The sequence below is a fragment of the Procambarus clarkii genome, chromosome 59, assembly GCF_040958095.1.
Source record: "Procambarus clarkii isolate CNS0578487 chromosome 59, FALCON_Pclarkii_2.0, whole genome shotgun sequence".
Taxonomy (NCBI): Eukaryota; Metazoa; Arthropoda; class Malacostraca; order Decapoda; family Cambaridae; genus Procambarus; species Procambarus clarkii.
The window spans coordinates 21,657,756-21,676,351 of NC_091208.1; the positions used below are offsets into that span (position 1 = coordinate 21,657,756).

Here is an 18,596-nt window from a genome sequence, read left to right on the forward strand (position 1 = left end):
TACCTTGACCCACCCAGGATGATTCATTCATGCCTGGTTTTCATTGACTGAGCCACACTGCAACAATTAACTTTTCAAATAGTCTTACTGTCAAATCCAAGGATGGAAAGATGCTGGAAAGCAGAACTAAAACACATATACCAAGACAGATGCCAAAGAACAGATCAAAACATTAAACTCTTCCTACAAGTGATAAATGACACTTTTCACCATCTGATTGCAACCAGGTGGCCACCATACATGATTGACTTATTAGATAATCTCACTTAAGGCCCAGGGTACCTAAACATGCACAGGAACGGAAGCAACAAGGGACTGTTCGGGTATGTGCATTTCAATACTTGAATAATATATTTCTAATCTAGGCAGCCTTGGATGCTCTACAAGCCAGCTCAATGGAAAAAAACAAGAATAATGAGTGACTTACTGAGCAGGCACAAAGTGAATTAGCTGACTCCCCTAATCCTGTAATGTGACCTGGCTGCTATTGGGTGGCAGTCAGATGGTTGCTTGTTCATTTACAGCTTGCAGAGTGTTAATTAGCTATCTCAATATGGCATATACAATTAAAATTAGGCTCTCTACTGTCTAACAGCCCCTGGAGTATGTGGCAAGACCACCTGAAAAGGTGGTCTTGAAAAATAGGTCCCACCTATTTTTTGTGGTGGGGCTGAGAGTCCAAGAGGACCTGGCATGTGTTAGCATTGTCCAAGATCATGACTCTGGCTTGTGTTGCAAAGGTCAAGCTCAGAAATAAGCAAAATACAGGACTCCATTTCTTTTAATGCAAGTGAAAATAAATACAGAAAACAAAATGTAATGGCAATTTTCAGCTGCTAACACTTTAGTACTCACTGTGAATAATGACCACAAAATCCTTGGAAGCCACGCCGGAGGCAGAGGTGGCTGTGCATGTGTAGCGACCAGAATCATCTGTCTGAGCATCTTGAATCTTCAACACTTGTCCATCCTCAAATATTGTCAGCCGTTCAGTTGGTTTCACATCCTGAGAACCATATCACCAGATGATCTTGATAATGCAAACTGGTGAGTGCATCAAAACTTGATAATTTACTGAATTATTACCAAGACTTTGGTCTGAAAGCTATATTTCTTTAATACCAATATCAATCATTAAAAACAAAAAAGTAAAAGGTTTGACACAGCAAAAAGCTTGCATATGTTTGCTAATATAATTTAATTTTCAGCATAAAAAAAAGAATGAAGAAAAATACATTCCTTAGCCTTTCATGTGTGTGTAGTATTAACATGTGTTTACATATGCATAGTAATACGTGCATGCTGATTTCACCTTATACATGTGTGCTATGCAAGGATGAGCATTAGCTCTGAGCTCGTCTTTCAAACATTTTGCAGTTCATTGCACTGACTCAGTACCCTCTCGGTTTCATTATCATATTTAAAGTTAAACTATGTATTAAGTTAGCTTCAACTATTGTTTTTTCTTGTAATTCAGGCCCCTCAACTGAGGATCAAGCCTTCTTGCACATTTTGGGACTACTTCTAGTACATACCTAACTGTGTGGTGCAATTCTTACTCTCAGTTCTATAGCACTTTCTTGTATCTACTTTTGAAGCTATGGATGAAGCTGGTTTCCTACATCCTCCTCAAATGAATATAACTTGTTTAGCATGAGTACACTGAAGAAGTATTTCTACATAATCATCTGGTACATTTGTAAATATATTTTAAGTTTGCACATATGAATAGATTTGTATTTTCACTTACCTCATCATCCTTAGCCCAAGAGAGTGTGGGTGTGGGCGTGCCGAGAGTGTAACATTCTAAGTCCAGCTCGCCACCAACCACACCAACAGTCTCTCCACCAATACCCCCTCCTATGATGTTCTCCACCATATCCTCAATAATCACTGGAGGAACTGTAAACCAAGATTATACCATTTATAGATTCCAATTCCTAAAAATAACAATACAAAAATAATGTTAACTTTTATACCATAACAAATTCAACCTTATATCAACATATTATCTATGTGGGGGGGGGGGGAACCCCGTCGGTTTCCCGGAGCCTGGATAGTTCCGGGGAGCCTCCGGGACTCACCCATAAAATGGCGTTTCATTACATTCAACGCTGTTTTTTTCAAAACTACACTTTTAAACAACCTTGCATATTAAGTATATTATACAAAACTTTTTGTCTTCACTGAAGCAGTAGTGCGGTGCGCAGAGTTTGTCTCCTGCAGGACCACACACAGCCAGGCAGATTAAGTGGCCCTGCATGCTACTTCCTCACACATTCATTCACCATATCTGCCTGTTTTCTTTACCTTCTTCACTTCCTACCTTTAAATTCACACAAATACATCCATTACCTCTCTTATCATTCATTTATTGTATTCAATTTGACTAAATTATCTCAGCAAACCCTCCACAGTCTTATGATTTACTATATAGTACTGACTTACTGACAGTACATGAAATATTCAAAATTAACCTTGCAGTTTAGAACTGAGAGCAGTTTATATGCATGCAAATACAGTAGATATACAGAGTAGAAAAAAATATATAGATGTAGAGACAAAGAGAGACAAGCAGAATAATTGAAAAATCTACTATATATATTTACTGTATAAACATGAATTATAATATATGTTATATGATACAAAGAACATTTAAAATCTTACCTGTAACATGCACGTCGTAAGTGAGGAAATCTTTGCCAGCGACACTTGTAGCTACACAAGTGTAATTGGCTGCATGGTGTGGCAGGACCCGCAAGAAGTTAAGGTACTCCCCACTGCCTGTTAAATGCAGAAAGTGGTCTCTTCCTACCTCCAACGCTTTACCATTCTGATTCCATCAAGAAGAGAAAAGATTACAACTCACTCTTAATAGATCTCTTAACAAAAAACAAGACTGTCATTCAATTTTCTATTACTTCATAATTACAGGAACACAAAGTAATTTGTATAATGCCACTGATATGGAGTGTGTTTTGGGCATAACTTAGCTAAATAAGTAATTTATTTAAGTTCAATGGGGTTACACTGAATACCCAAAAGAATAGCTAATATATTTGAACTGATAAAGAAATTTATCATATAATTCACAATTTTTAAGTTATATTTAATGATGAAAGGCATAGACTACTTAAATATAGAAATTGTAGTTATAACAACAGTCCAGATATATCATTTAATATTCATAATAGCAAAACACAGGTTATCATGTAGGATGAGGAAGCATGAATAAAATTGGTTAATTTGGTATTTTTCAAGTCTGTGTGTGCTATAAAACTTTTACCAAAATAGTTAATGAGCTTTCAGTCCATTACAGTAAATGAAAGTATATATAAAAATAATTTGCAAAAAATATCCATAAACAAAGCAAATAACAGAAAGCTACCAAATATTAGTGTTTGCAAAACTGGATGAAATTTACACTAAATTCGACTGAAAAAATTGTAAGTGTAAATGCCTGCTATATTTTAATATTACTTCAAAATGTACACACCTTTAACCAGGAGATTGTTGCAGGAGGTCGAGCATCCACCAAACATGGCAGAGTAACAGACGAGCTCTGCACCAACACCCGCGTTGTCCCATGCTCTGGTAGCTCAATCACAGGTGGCACTTGAGACATGATAATAACTTCATACAGAATTTTGAATTACCAAGAAAAATTATAAGTGTCTGTAATTCTACCAATCCTTATGTTAACTAATATTTTCCAACATTCTACCAATGGATATCTTAACTTCTGTAAAATGTTTATCAAAATATAATCACAATGAACTGATATACAACCTTATCATAATGAAAGAAGTACAAGATTATGCTGGCTACATGAATAAGATGTATGCTTACACAAAACCTGGACAAAGAAGGACTCCTCAGCCGAGCCAGCTGAGTTGGAAGCAATACATGTGTAACGGCCCTCATGCTCCCCATTGACCTCCAATACCACCAGTGATTGGCCGTCGTCCTGTACCTCAAGCCCAGAGGCAAACAGCTCGCTCTCATTCAGTACCTTACCACCTGCTGTTACCCATGCTACCTGATCAAAAATTAAGTTAGTGTAATTAACAATAAGTTAACTTTATGGAATGTTCTATTTACCGAGTGCAAGAATATACAATTTATGAATGTCAATTTTTTTCTTTTTTTTTTTCATTTTACTGTGCAAACAGTACGACTGCATTATACAGTAATTCTCATAAACAAGCCAACAACCATTAAAGTACTTATCTCTTGGCTTTGTAAAGTTGCATCTCCCAGGAGATGGTTTAGTAGGCCTGGATTTTAAGAAATATTCATCAGAATTATAATATCTGCCCTGTGTTTATTTTCAAAGTTAATGGAGGCACTCAGTAAAAATAGGCTGTCCACCAGGCCTCGTGCCAGCCTGGGGTGGTGGGTGGGAGATGGCCTAGTTTGCCCACTGACCATGTTGGGCGCCACCCTAGTGCCTTCTACCTTGTGACGTCACAGATTCACAGCCCATTGTTCCCATTGTTTTGATTTGTCACGAGACTGGAGTGTTCATTCCGTGACTTTTGTTGGATATATCTGCACAATCAAGGAACATTCGTGCACCATGTCAGCTCCAAATGCACACACATTGTGTCAGTGAAAGCATCAACAAGCAGGATACGTAAAAGAAAGAGGTCAGTGATGACATTCGAGAAGAAATTTGAAATAATTAAGAAGGTGGAGACCGGAGTCCCGAGAAGTGTTCTGTGTTGAATATGGCATTAGCAAAAGTACTGTATTTAAGGCTAAACCTATAATTTTTTACTATTTCTCTAGAAGTGAAAGTGATAAGGCAATATGAAATAGAAAGGTTAGTAAGTAAAGTAACTGTAAAGGCTGGTACATAAATTAATTCTTCAGATATTGTATGGCCACCATAGAGTTTTTGGGAAAAACAGTTTAACTGAACATAATTCTATTAATGCACCTGTGGTGTTGGCTGGCCATGTGCCTTACAGGAGAGGGTGAGAACATCTCCCTCTTGCACCTTGGCATGACGACTGGCAGGGGTAGCAGAGATGGAAGGAGGAGTCAACACAGTAATGGTGTAGTTAGTTATCAGGACACCCACGGCATTACTTGCTACACATGAAATTTGCCCACTGACTGTGCTCTGCACTCTGCAATGTATAAGAACAGTATTTTCAGTATAGTGTAGGTATTAATATTTGTGTACAAGCTAAAAATAGTATACAAAAATCAGGCATAGGATGTAATGAAATGCTTCTTTCTGATCTGGCTATCTGGCTGTTTCATAAATACAGATTTAAAATTTTTATCGTTTATTGATGATTCTAGCAGTAAAATATCTCTGCATGCTCTCCAGGTCAGTAATTTCTCCAGTTCTGAATGGTGCTCTTAGTATACAATAATATTCCACTCTAGAGAGTACTGCTGCCTTAAAAGTATCATCTTTTGTGCTTCTGTTAAAAGTGTGGCACCTTTTGTTTGAAAGGTTCTTGTTATGCAACCTGTCATTTTCCTTGCAGTTGTGACAACTACTTTGTTGTGTTCATTAACAGTAAAATCTTCTGACATGATTACTCCTAAATCTTTTACACTGCTCTTTTTTCAAGATGGCATCAATTTACTGGAAGCCTGACGAAGCGGATGTGTGCCCTGTGTAACCCTGGGAGTTTTAATAAAGTGATAAATATATGAACACAAAACAAGAGATACAAACTGTATCTTTTGATTGCTAACTAGTAGTTAGCAGAGTGATGATAGCTTGTTTTAATATGATTTTAATCACCACTGGCAGGAAGTATTGAGAGAACTAATCCCTCTTTAGTCTGACTGTTTGATGGTGGATAGTTACACTTGGTGGTACAGAACAGTACTTGTAAGAGTCTTGGATGGATTGTGTAGACATTGGCACATGCAGCGTACAAAGGATCTTGGCTCTTAAATATAAATAGAAGAAAACAACAAATGGAAAGTTTAAGAAGAGTGAGAACATTTGAAAAGTTTAATTTTAATGATCATACCTGAATAGATGCAGTTGAGTTTTAGTGGTAGACAAACTAACATACTGGCCAGAGGATGTGACAGGTTGGCCATCTACTATCCAATCAATAGCAGGTTCAGGCATTCCCTCTACTGGACACTCAAGTGATAGAGCACGATTCACCAACACTACAAGAAGAAAGACCATTTTTTTTCAAAAAATTTTAAATATTGTTCTGTACCTAATTTCTTATTATTATATACAGGATGAGATGCTAATTATCACATACCTTATCCAATAATTCAGAGATTTATTTGAAGCTAAAAGCTGAATAACTTAGTGAAAATAACATTAATACTTCAACAACAATACCTGTGTGTTCCAACTGTGGCTGATAAACAAGGGTTGGTGGTGCCAACACAGTCAACTCAAAGTCATATTCAGCAGTACCTGCAGCATTACTGGCAACACATGTGTAGTGCCCACTGTCACTCCCTTCCAATGACATCAGTTGTAGTAATCTACAGTATATAAAACACCACAAGTTAAACAAACAAAATAACAATAAACAAAGGTCCAAGCCATATCTTAGAACCTATCCTGCAATGCAACAAGATGCTTTATAAAAATCTGATTAATACAATCTGACTTAAGCATACCCTGAAGTATATTACTGATTACAGATCAGTTAAGCTTTATCCCTAATGGAAGCACTGTCTTGAGGAAAGTAAAAGGGCCCACTCTTTCTATATTAATACTTAATTTCGTCTCTTGCATATGATAATCGTTGTCAGCCGTCATTCTTCTCATCCATTATGGTTTCTTAGTGCTAGCAAGTGGCAAAAGCTTCACTGTTATGAGAATCAAACCAGTACAGTGTATCTGAAAAACTGTAACAAATCTTTCAGGCAATCCCATGAGACTCTTAACAAATTATTTGAAATGTCTCAAGTTTTATTTAATTTTTCCCTTTTTCCCCTCCTTCCCTCAAAGTCACTTTAATACTCTCTATGTTTATCAGTTTATTTGTTTAACAAGATCAGACCATCTTCACACACTCATCTCATTTTGCTTCTACCAACTTTTGAGCTCCACATCTTTCCATTATAATTTAATTCCTTACCCTATTCATTTTCTTAACAAAGAACATGATTCTCTGAATGCCCAATCTACATGTATCACTTACTTATCATTCTGTGCAAGTTGAGATTTTCCAGGTGATGGAGTTAATAGCTGTCCATCCTTTAGCCACAGCACCGAGGGAACAGGAATGGCTGTCACATCGCAGTACAAATCGAGATCAAGTTTACCAATGCCCACAACCTCTTTCTCAAAGTCAGAGTCCTGCAAAACCAATTAATGTAATAAATATGAATTGATAACAGTTTCTTTATTATATTATTATGAAAGGCTTATTACACTTGGTTAACCCATATTCAGCTAGCTAGAAAACTACGTTCATGGCTAGAAAAATAAATAGCAATGCATAATTATTATGATATACACAATAAAAATTTCATGATCATATAATATTTAATCTACCACTTTATCTAAATCATTTTGCCATGTCCCCTCTTGGAATTTTCCCTCCTCAACAGTCACACATAGAAGTTCCCCAGGATATTTAAATGCCTTGAAGTGTTAAAGACTCCTGAATAAGCACCTGAAATGTTGCTTATGAATCCTACATGCTGCTTTGGCTACCATAAATGTAAAGCAGTTGCCACTTACACTACACAACATGAATGTGTTAACAAAACGACCACATATGGATAAATATGTCACCCTTTGAAATCGAATATAATCACTGACAGAAACTGATCACCTTCCTACTTTCCTACTAACACCAATACGGCACCTGAAGATACCAACCCGCCACACACACGAGGAAACTACAATGTTCAAACAAGGTGTAACTCCTAACAAGTTGTAACAACTATCTAACAAGGTGTAACAAGTTTCTAACATGTCATAAAAACTTTATAACAAGATTTAACAACTTTGTAACATGTTGTAACAAGATATCATTAGAGACTGTTACAGTGTGTGGAAGAGACTCGCCTTCAAACTACACAAAGGATCGTCTTTAAACAACTTCAAACAACAGAAGGTCGGAATCACTAAGATCTGACTTCCCAAAACCTTTGATCACAACACCACCACCCTGAAAATTAACTTAAGCCAGAGAAGGTGGAAGCAACCCCCTTTCACAGCTTCAAGAGTAAGCATGACAGGGTACTGGAACTAAGGCACCAAGTACAGTAGCTATAAGGCACACCCTGGCTTCCATCCATCTTCTAACAATCCCAAAATGAGGAAGGAGCTGAATCCCTCAGCATGTATATAAATGTCAGTGGGACTGATCATGTCAATAACATGTACAAAAATGTGTGAAGGAATGAGGATTGACATCAGCATGCACGAAGCTTCTAGCAAAGAAGAAAGTAGCACTACAATGTGGTTGATGGTAGCGGTGACGGAGCAGACCAGCAAGTAGCACTACAATGTAAGTGAAGCTTAGAAAAGACCCACAAAACACAGCAAGTGCCATTGAAGTATGTAAATATGTCCATGTTCAATAATATATACAGTTTACATAAAAATTGCTTATTAATTTCTATACTCAAGTTCACCAAACATACACTGTTCCATAATGGTGGAGTTTGAACAGACAAGAGAGTAGTGAGGTTGGTGGTGCCAGCAGCATTGGTAGCTTGACAGGTGTAGTTGCCGCTGTCCACCAGCCGGGCTTGAAAGATGTTCAGATGGCGGCCTCGATTGTCAATGCTCATGTCGGATGAGAGAGAGGACAGCGGCTCCCCATCCTAAAGCAATAAAAGAAAGCTTACAGAGAAATACAATACTGTACATAATTGTGAATGTTTACAAAAATATACAAAAGAAGTAAAACTTAGGATATTTAATCAGCTACTTTATCATCACACATTTTTTATTTAATAGTATAATGTAATGTACTGTAATACAGTATATAATAAGTTTAAATATTTCAGAAAGAAATTAAAACAAAACAATATATATGTCGCTTCCATGAATGTGTTTGTGATTGAGAGCTCGTTTAGTTATGCTATCAGGAAGTGAGAGCTTCCAGCTTCTCTTTCCCCTCTCCTTCCAACTACATCATCGTAAAGCCTCTGGCACTTAACCCTTGCACTGCTCACCTATTTTCGGCAAAAACGTCTTGGTGCAATTGTCAAGGACATATTTTTGTTATTTTTACAAATTTATTTATTTATTTATTTATGCATATACAAGAATGTACATAAGGAAAGTGAGGAAAGGAAAGTGAACAGCAACAAATGTTCAGGTAAATTTAATGTCAAAATGTTTCCAAAGTCAACTATTTCCATTTCAAAACACAAATAGTAATGAAAACATTAAAAAACATTAAAATATAGCCAAATTAAAAAACAAAAAGCACAACTCTCTGAGCGCCTAAAGGCGCTTTGCGCAGTGCAGTGGTTAATTACATATCCATCAATGTTTACCTGTCAGTGACTATGGGGTGCGAGATCAAGCTCATTATACCCCACCTACTAGCTATTTATACCTCTCAACATTAAGGTTTTCATTATATTTTATAAAGTTGTGGATGTTATTGGTTTCAACAGCCTTTCAATGCATTCCACACACTGACCCAATAACTCCTGAGCCTCTTGTGCTGTGTCATATCCACAGTTAAAGCTGTGAGTGGAGTTAGCATCCACTACCTCCAATTCTAGCTCATTCAACTTGTTCAGTAATTATACCCTGAAGGAATACTTAATGTCCCTACTGAATCAAATAAATAAATAAATAAATAAATAAATATGTTTATTCAGGTAAGGTACATACATACATACAAGTGATGTTACATTAATGGATTGATATATAGATAGAGCTAGTACATACAATGCCTAAAGCCACTATTACGCAATGCGTTTCGGGCAAATGTTTTGCCCGAAAAAATGCAATATGTTTCTAGCATCAACCAGGATCCTCTCCTTCACTTACCACCAATACCAGGTATAGTTCTTTTAGTCTATCCTCATACTCTAGCCCTCTAAGTTCTGGTTCTAACCTTGTGGCAACTTTGACATTTTAAAAATTCCTTTTTGTGATTAATAAGATGTAGGTTCCATTAGAAATTAATATTATTGCACTGACTGCACATTGGTAGCAAATAATGTACTAAATGCCCCTTTATTCCAATTTCTTAAAGTGCTTCCATGAGTGCACATGTACTGTACTTACCTATGAGTACTCATCTATTTAGTAGCCATGGGAGAAACAGAGAATTCCTGTTGTCGGGGACAGGAAGCCTGTACTTAGGCTTATCGAGGTCTCCTAGGCAAATTGCTGACCTATCCCAGGATGCAACCCTCAACAACAGCACTCTAGTTGCTGCTAATTGCCTGACTAGCTCTTTGGCCTCTAAGATCACCCTTCAGCCTGATATCTAGTTTGGACCAACTATCTTTATTGTATCTAGTTCCATTTAGTATCTTTTTCCATTCCTTCTCAATATCTATGATGTTATCCAATATTGTTTGTGTGTCAATGAAAGGTAACCACAAGGTAGGTAAATGCCTACACAAGACATATCAAGAGATGTCAGAGTCTAAGGTTAATTTGAAATTGGTAGTAGCATGGAGATGCTTACCTTAAGCCAAGATATCGATGGAGGAGGGTCAGCAACAATGAAACATGTGATGGTAATTGGTCGATTAACTACCACTGACTTTTCCATCACAGGAGTGTCCATGTTCAATAATCGAGGTGGAACTGTCAAAAAATATGTTTTATAACATTTCCCTCATAATTGATGTAAAGCAAAATAGCCCTGATATAGGTCGAAGTGACTGTACATCTTTGAGCAAGACTCTGCAAAGACTGAATTCTATGTGTGAAATATATCACAATTTAAACCGAGATTTTTTTTTTTTAATACCCAATATTTTTTCCAATCTAGTGATTTGCTTAAATTATGTGTTTTTAAATTCTTGAGGTATTAAAGTTTTAGTTACTTTAACTTTAAATTCTTGAGGTATTAAAGTCTTAGTTACTTTAACTTGAAAATTAAACAATTCATAGTAACCCATCTCTTACATCTTGCTACTAACCCATAACACGAAGTGTAAAATCCTGTTCAAGCGTGCCAGCCTCATTGGTTGCCAGGCAAGTGTAACGTCCATCATGTTGCTTGCTAACATTCACCAATAACAGTTTTCGAGGATCCCTATGATAAAAACACCAAAATACTATACTTTTTACACAACATTAATCAAGTGAATAAAAAAATTTAAAAATAAATACTGTGGTTACATCAGCCAATTAGACACTCAATTTCCTTAAATTATTACATTCTCATCAATAAAGAAATTATGTATTCTATACTCTGTCATGACAATGTTTACAATATGTTTTGCAGACAACTTACAATGCAGTAAAAGTCTGTTGCATGATGCTGGCATCCTTCATCCAGAGAATTGATGGATTTGGTGTGGCATGGACTGGGCAAAAGAACTCTGCATCTTCCCCAGAGGTCACATGTAATGCCTCGTCCACCTCTTCCATTAGACGGGGTGGAGCTAAACAAAATATGCTGCTATTAAATGAGAGAATTGGTAGTTACCCAAGTGTAATAAGTGTGTTAGAGGTAAACAAGTACAAGTGTTGATAGTGATCACAGGGAAAAGAAAGACTGTGAACAACTGAATCCTTGTAACATGTGGAATGAATGCAGGAAATATTTTGTTAAGAATGAATGAAAAAGAAAGTATCTCCAACTTCTATAAATCAACATCCCTGTTTATATTTATTGTTACAAGTTCAATTTTGTGTTGATAAATTTCAAACTTTATTTATATTCCCTTTGTTGTACACTTTTATCCATCTATATACTGTAATATAATATAATAATAAAAATAAAAATAATAATAATAATAATAATAAATAAATAATTATTTTTTATGCAAGAGTACATACAAATGATACATGAATAGTGAAGTGAAGAATTTCATAGGTAAGGCATGTACAGTACAATACATAAAGCCAATAATATGCAGACCCACTGAGAGGCGTAACATAAAAATTTCGGAGAATAACATATAAGCTTAAAGGGGTACTTCCATCATGTCATCCTTTACTTTCATTTTTCTAGGGATTGTAAATTAAGATTTTATAATTTCTCATTCCTGTGATTATCTTTGTCATTCTTTTTCATACGTATTCAAATGAATTTATATCCATTCTAATGTATGGCGACCAAACCTGAGCTGCATAATCTAAATGGGGTCTAACAAGAGCAAGATAGAACTAAAGATATTTAGATATCTTTTCACTAGCACTTCTAGAAATAAATAAGAAATATTGTCGGGTAGGCTGCTCCATTATCGAGACGTAAATGAAAAATACAAAACAAATGGAACACATTTGACACAAAGAAAGATTGCTATAATGGAGCAACCTACCCGACAAACACTGAACGAACCTTTATGGCATTTGTCCGTTTTTCAAATTGTTTCAACCGTTTTTTTCTTTTTATTTTTTTTTCTTTATTTAAGAAACATGGAGCAGCCTACTTTCCGACCATCGAACAAACCTTTTTGACATTTGTTCTGTTTTTCAAATTCTTTAATTTTTTTTTATTTAAGAAACATGGAGCAGTCTACCTGCCGAACACCGAACGAACCCTTTGCTATAAGACAAATGAAAAAAATATTGAACAAATTTGAAGAAAAATGTCATAAAGGTTTGTTCAGTGTATGTAAGGTAGGCTGCTCCATTATTTGAAACGTTGAATATCATATTGTTGTTTTTCGGTGGTAGAACGGATTAATTTGATTTCCATTATTGACAATGGGGACATAAGTCTTTTACTTGGCTAAAAAGCTTGTTTGCCCTCTTTTGCCAGTTCATCTCTCTGTAAAAACAGTTTCTTTAATAAGCACAGTATTTGTGCACTGAAGATGCCAATCTTCTCGATATTTTTATATGAAAGTCATAAAGTTGAAAATTTGCATAACACAAGATAATACGTTTCTGCCCAAACCGCTGCGCATACTAGTGGCTTTACAAGATTGTAATTACTATACTATGTATCCTCACAATCCCAATGTACCTTCTTGTATATATATAAATAAATAAATAAATACCAAACTGCATTCATACCATGAACTTCTAGAGTAAAATTAAGGATGACTGCGCCTGCCTCATTGACAGCTAAACAAGAGAAGTTGGCTGCATCATCTTCCGTTACTTGTAGAAGTGTTAGTTCTCTTCCATCTGCTCTCAAATGCACATTTGGGGCACCTTCTTCTAGTGGAAGAGAGTTCTGAACACAGAAAAGACAATTAAACTGAATAAATCAAACAATAATGTACTACACTCATAAAAATGGCTGCAAAAATTTTAGCCTAGTTCACCAATCAAATTAACAAAATACTACTCAAGCGCTTTTATTAATTTTATTAATCATTTGCAAAGAACCAGGTCTCATGCTTCTGCCTTTATTACATTTAGTTCTGCCAGGTGTCTTTATCACCTCAATAACTACAATGTTGTCCAGTGTTATACGTGCATGTCTATCTTCTTCCACTCTCAGTCTCAAACATATTATTTAGTAAACAGTACCTACTCAAACCTCATAAGTTTCTCAAATGACTTTCATGTCATCTACCATTAAGACATTTCTATATCTTCTTAGCCTAATGTTGACCAGACCACACACTAGAAATTGAAGGGACGACGACGTTTCGGTCCGTCCTGGACCATTCTCAAGTCGATTGTGATATAGCCTTAGCCTAATTATACTATCCTTTACTACTCTTATACTTCATATGTGACCGTGGAACAATTTGAGCAGGTTTTTTCCTTTTACTACAGTTACCGTACTCTCAAACTGCTTCTTTTCAGACTCTGGTGTACTCACTTCTGACTCTCTCTCTCTCTCTCTCTCTCTCTCTCTCTCTCTAGCACATCCCTGTTGGACATTGTCTTCTGCTATCTGTATTGTGCTGCAGTACTAAGTGTAAAAGATTTGGTGAATGGATAGGTTCTCTTTAGCATTTTTTTAACATTCTTTTTTTTTATAGTGCACTACATCTTCTAGGATGATGCCTTCCTATCTCATGAAAATTAAAAATGGGATTATGATAATGAAATTAAACAAAAATAGCAACTCACAGTAAGTACACAATGTTAGAACAATGTTGGTTCAAAATTGCTCCAATGAAGTATATTTAATGGAAGAGCACAAGAGAACAGATTATATAAATTAATAAACCTTCTAGTAAAATTTGATTTTCAAAACTCTTTTGTACAGGGAAAGTCTCTGACTTGAACACAAAGACACCGTACTCGTACCTTGAACCAGAAGAACTGTGGCCGAGGTGTGGCTTGCACTTGGCAGGTGAGTGTTGCAGGACGATTAACACGAACAGTGAGTTGTGTATTGGTTACGTCGTCCTCTAGGCGAGGAACTGTGGCCACTCGCACAATGTAAGATAACTCGTCGGCTCCCGCCACACTGCTGGCTATGCATGTGTAAGACCCAGCGTGAACTTCACTCACTGAAGAGATCCTTACAACTGACTGTTTAAATATGAAATACTCTACAGTATTTGGAAATGTATTTAAGTAAGAGGAGAAATTCAGGTTTAGTTAGTTTGATTCACAGTCAGGAATAAATAGATGATTTATAATGTCTTAGTATTGTTTTGGCTATAGGTACTCTGAATGCTGAACAAATTATATCTATTTTAAATTATTCATTTGATTTAATCTTTAAAACCAATAAATAAATTATCCTTGCTTTACTGAAGTTATTACATACTGTACTGAAGTAAACTCCAAGGACGTGCCAAAAATAAAATAGTACATTCAAAACTTACATTAGATTTTGTCACATTATCACTTGTGCTGGTGAAGGTATCCTGAATCGTCACACCCAGCAAGTCCAAGTCCAATAATGGTACTCCATCCTGTAACCAAACTACTGCTGGGGAAGGATCCCCCTCCACCTCACACTGAAGAATCACCTCCTCACCCTCAACAGTTGAGTAGAAAGTGTCCGTGTTTTGGACAATCATTGGAGGAGCTGCAAAATGCATTTATACCTTGCATGTTTTCTTGTCCATAAGGTGAATCACAGGCAAATTTTTATAGTACAGTACTAGTATATTTTTATAGCACTGTACTAGTATATCTATTGTATGTCTCCACTCCTTCCCAGTACACACAGTTAACCTATGCTTACAAAAATCCATTATATAACATACAGTATACATTTTAAATTATAGTATATAGCTATATTATTTGTAACTGACCTAGAACAACAACGTCATAAGATGCAGAATCTTTGCCGCCTTTATTCTCAGCAGTGCAGGTGTATGTGCCAGAATCAGCAACAACTGCCCCAGACACTAAGAGGCGGCGACCATCCTCACCAAGATTAAGCCGACCATCAAGACCAGTGCCCAAGAGGCCAACTAGTGGAGCATCATCCTGCGCAAAGAAGAAAAATATGGTATGAATTTGAAAGAAATATGAACTTAACTTTATTAATTAGATTGAAATCCACGTTAGTAATACTGTTCAGTAAATGACTATTACCTCATCTCGATATCATCCTAATTAAATTAAAACTACTTTATGCTAAAAACAACAATTTTTTTGTTAATACTCGAGATTATAGTACTAAGAAATGCATAAAGTAATTTTGATAATTTAACAATTTCAATAATTAAAAATTAAGAGTCAAATTTTGAAATACAAAATGTTAAGATATTGATAAAATCAGTGAGTAGTTAAGCAGCATAGTCTCAAAATGACACAAGAAACATGTCAATCATTGGGGAAGGACTGAGATCAATCAACACTTTCCACATTTGTGATAAATTATTATGTTTGTGATAAATAATATTTCCTTCAAAGCATCATCAAAAAGTAGAAAAATGCAACCAGAGTTACCTTTGTCCATGTAATGTAGGGCAGCGGTGAGCCAAAGGCAGGGCAAAAGAGCGAGAAGGGCATATCTACCAACACTTCTTGATGAGGTGGACTATCAGAGACATCACTCAATTCAGTTGAACCTGTGATCTTTGCCGGTACTGTTGCAAAATAGAATTTGGAAGGTAGGTCTCTTAATCATTTAAAAATGTAAATATATAATAATTTTGAAATAATTGATGGAAATTAATGTTATTCATATTGAACAGTGTTAAATAAATTGAAAAGGCAGTTATTATTAAATAAAAAAGCCCAGCACTAATGTAATGAAATGTCGCTTTCTGGAGGCGCCCTAGCAGCTCCCTGACGCTATCTTCCTGTGATTGCTCCATAAAAAGTGGTTTGATCTACTGGGGGATCAGAGCCAGAACATCATAGAGGTGCAGGGAATGAATGAAAATCTGCCATCCCACCAGAAAAAGCCTTCAGAAAGTCAGCAAAGCTTTACAGACAGTTGGAGGGTTCACAAAAAATGAAGTCTTGAAACAGCCAAACAACTCTACAAATGATTCATACAGAACAAGAAATTCGTTCAAACTAGCTCAAAGCTTGTTAGTACAAGTTACTACCAACAGGTGGCCCAGCACAAGTTATCAGGTGGCTCCCCTGGTCAATTTTGAGCTGATGGACAACTCATCAACAAATTAACGAACCTGGAGGGAGGGAAGGGACGGAATTAAAGGAGAGCGGGGCTCCTCCAGAATGAGGCTTTTCATTGAATTAAAGGAGAGCAGAGCTCCTCCAGAATGAGGCTTTTCATTGAATTAAAGGAGAGCAGAGCTCCTCCAGAATGAGGCTTTTCATTACATTCAACACTGGGTTTCTGGAGGGAGCTTCTTGGCGGTTTCCTGAAGCTAACTAACCACAGAGAGCAAGAATGGGATTTACCAGGAAGGAGGAGGCAGCAGGCACTAGGATGAAGAAGAGAAATCAGGCCAAGAGACATGGTCCAAAGCAACATACAACCACCTGGGACTATGAATGCTGAATAAATACTGGGCCTTTAGAAATCTGTTAGAATGCCCAAACCCCCGAGCCCAAATATCAGCCCAGGACCGTGGACAAAGCTTCATATTTGTGAATATCATGGGCCTAAGGGTGGATAGTAGGCTTGTTAAAACTAATAACACTGTGGATGACATGAAAAATGGAACAGAGAACCACAAAAACTGGGTCAACCAACAGGGCATCCACTGAGACACAACCGATGGCCCACAGATAGTGGCTTCAGATCACCAATACCTGCAATTCTGAGTCCCTAAACACCATAGGGACCAACTCCGGGGCATCTTAATGATCAATATGCTACAAACGCCTAACCCGAGCAAACCTAGCTCACAAAGTGGCAACCACCTGAAAAACTTTCAAGTATAACAAGGAATCATTAAGATCAGAGGCCCAGTGAGAACACACCTCGCATGACTTAGGGTCGTAGATGTCACTGACGCAGCAGGCAGCATGGTGGCGGTAAAAAGAATGACCATTGTCAAGTAGCAGAGGTATTTAGCACCCTGAGATTGCAAGTTCTTGCAATCTCAGCAAGTTAGTTTCAGGGATCCACCAGGGGCTCCCTCCATAAAAGAAATTAAGAGTTAATAGACAAACATCATAACACACCTTGTAATTTCTAGGCTAATAAAACAGACAAGACAATACAAATATCAACAAAATACTGTAAGCAATATCAATTCTCAAACTTGAAAATCTTAACAGCCAACTTACCAATCACTTGCACATCAAATTGTTTCTCAGCAGTTCCTGCACGATTTGTAGCAAGGCATATGTAATCTCCAGAATCTACATCCTGGGCATTTGTTATTAACAACTGGTCTGCAGCCATAAGGTGAATGCGGGGAGAAGTTGTAAGCGTATGACCATCACGCATCCATGTCACAGTTGGCGCAGGAATTCCCTCCACACCACAATCCAAGATAACGTCCTTCCCAGCTACCACCTGTACTCCCTCCACGACATTATCACTACCACCATCAATATGTCTCACTGATGGAGGTTCTGACAAGACCAATATTTGTGTTAGAATTTACTCATTATTTTATTAATAATATATGAGAACATGCAGGTAATTTGAACAAAAACTTACACTTTTAATTCATTTTTTTTATTTATTAAAACATTGGTAATCTAGAAACAAGCCAAACTATCACACCCATTTTCTCCACTCTAATTCATACACAAATAAATCAAAAAATTCTGTAACCCAACATTTGTCCAATCTTAAGTGAAAGTATCATGTAACATGAGAGTTTCACATACTCATGACAGTAAAGTTGAACTCCCTGTAGGCAGTCCCAACAATGTTGGAAGCATTACAGGTATAAACGCCTGAAGCTGCAGGTGTCACATGATGTAAAGTTAACACCTCGTCGTTACCTTCTCTTGTTGAGTATTCCACTCCAGTTCTGGAATGTGAGCACATGCTCTTAATAATAACAAAACTTATTTTAACAAATAAATGTACAAATACAAAGCTCTGATTTAATGACCGAGTAACTAATTGTGAGTGCTAGAGCATTGAATATGATACTGTATATGTAATCAAGATGATAAAAATATTATTACATGGTACCATCTTGATAAATAGCAGGCAATATTAACCCTGCAATTA

The 18,596-nt window shown here is 36.6% G+C and overlaps 1 protein-coding gene across 5 annotated transcripts in view; it reads right to left on the reverse strand.

Moving 5' to 3' along the window:
• The window catches only part of LOC123768192 (hemicentin-1), a 119,578-nt gene that overhangs the window by 62,598 nt on the left and 38,384 nt on the right, over positions 1-18,596 (reverse strand). For all 5 annotated transcript variants that reach the window (XM_069306959.1, XM_045758602.2, XM_045758601.2 and 2 more), the window contains 20 exons: positions 18,245-18,390; positions 17,693-17,983; positions 15,932-16,071; positions 15,289-15,466; positions 14,854-15,059; positions 14,327-14,554; positions 13,133-13,295; positions 11,400-11,550; positions 11,083-11,198; positions 10,623-10,744; positions 8,605-8,787; positions 7,149-7,306; positions 6,335-6,483; positions 6,003-6,150; positions 4,943-5,135; positions 3,850-4,039; positions 3,497-3,615; positions 2,668-2,833; positions 1,751-1,902; positions 856-1,006 (listed from right to left, as the gene is read on the reverse strand). In XM_069306959.1, coding sequence (XP_069163060.1) covers positions 856-1,006; positions 1,751-1,902; positions 2,668-2,833; positions 3,497-3,615; positions 3,850-4,039; positions 4,943-5,135; positions 6,003-6,150; positions 6,335-6,483; positions 7,149-7,306; positions 8,605-8,787; positions 10,623-10,744; positions 11,083-11,198; positions 11,400-11,550; positions 13,133-13,295; positions 14,327-14,554; positions 14,854-15,059; positions 15,289-15,466; positions 15,932-16,071; positions 17,693-17,983; positions 18,245-18,390 — 3,350 coding nt within the window. The remainder of the gene's footprint in view (positions 1-855; positions 1,007-1,750; positions 1,903-2,667; positions 2,834-3,496; positions 3,616-3,849; positions 4,040-4,942; positions 5,136-6,002; positions 6,151-6,334; positions 6,484-7,148; positions 7,307-8,604; positions 8,788-10,622; positions 10,745-11,082; positions 11,199-11,399; positions 11,551-13,132; positions 13,296-14,326; positions 14,555-14,853; positions 15,060-15,288; positions 15,467-15,931; positions 16,072-17,692; positions 17,984-18,244; positions 18,391-18,596) is intronic.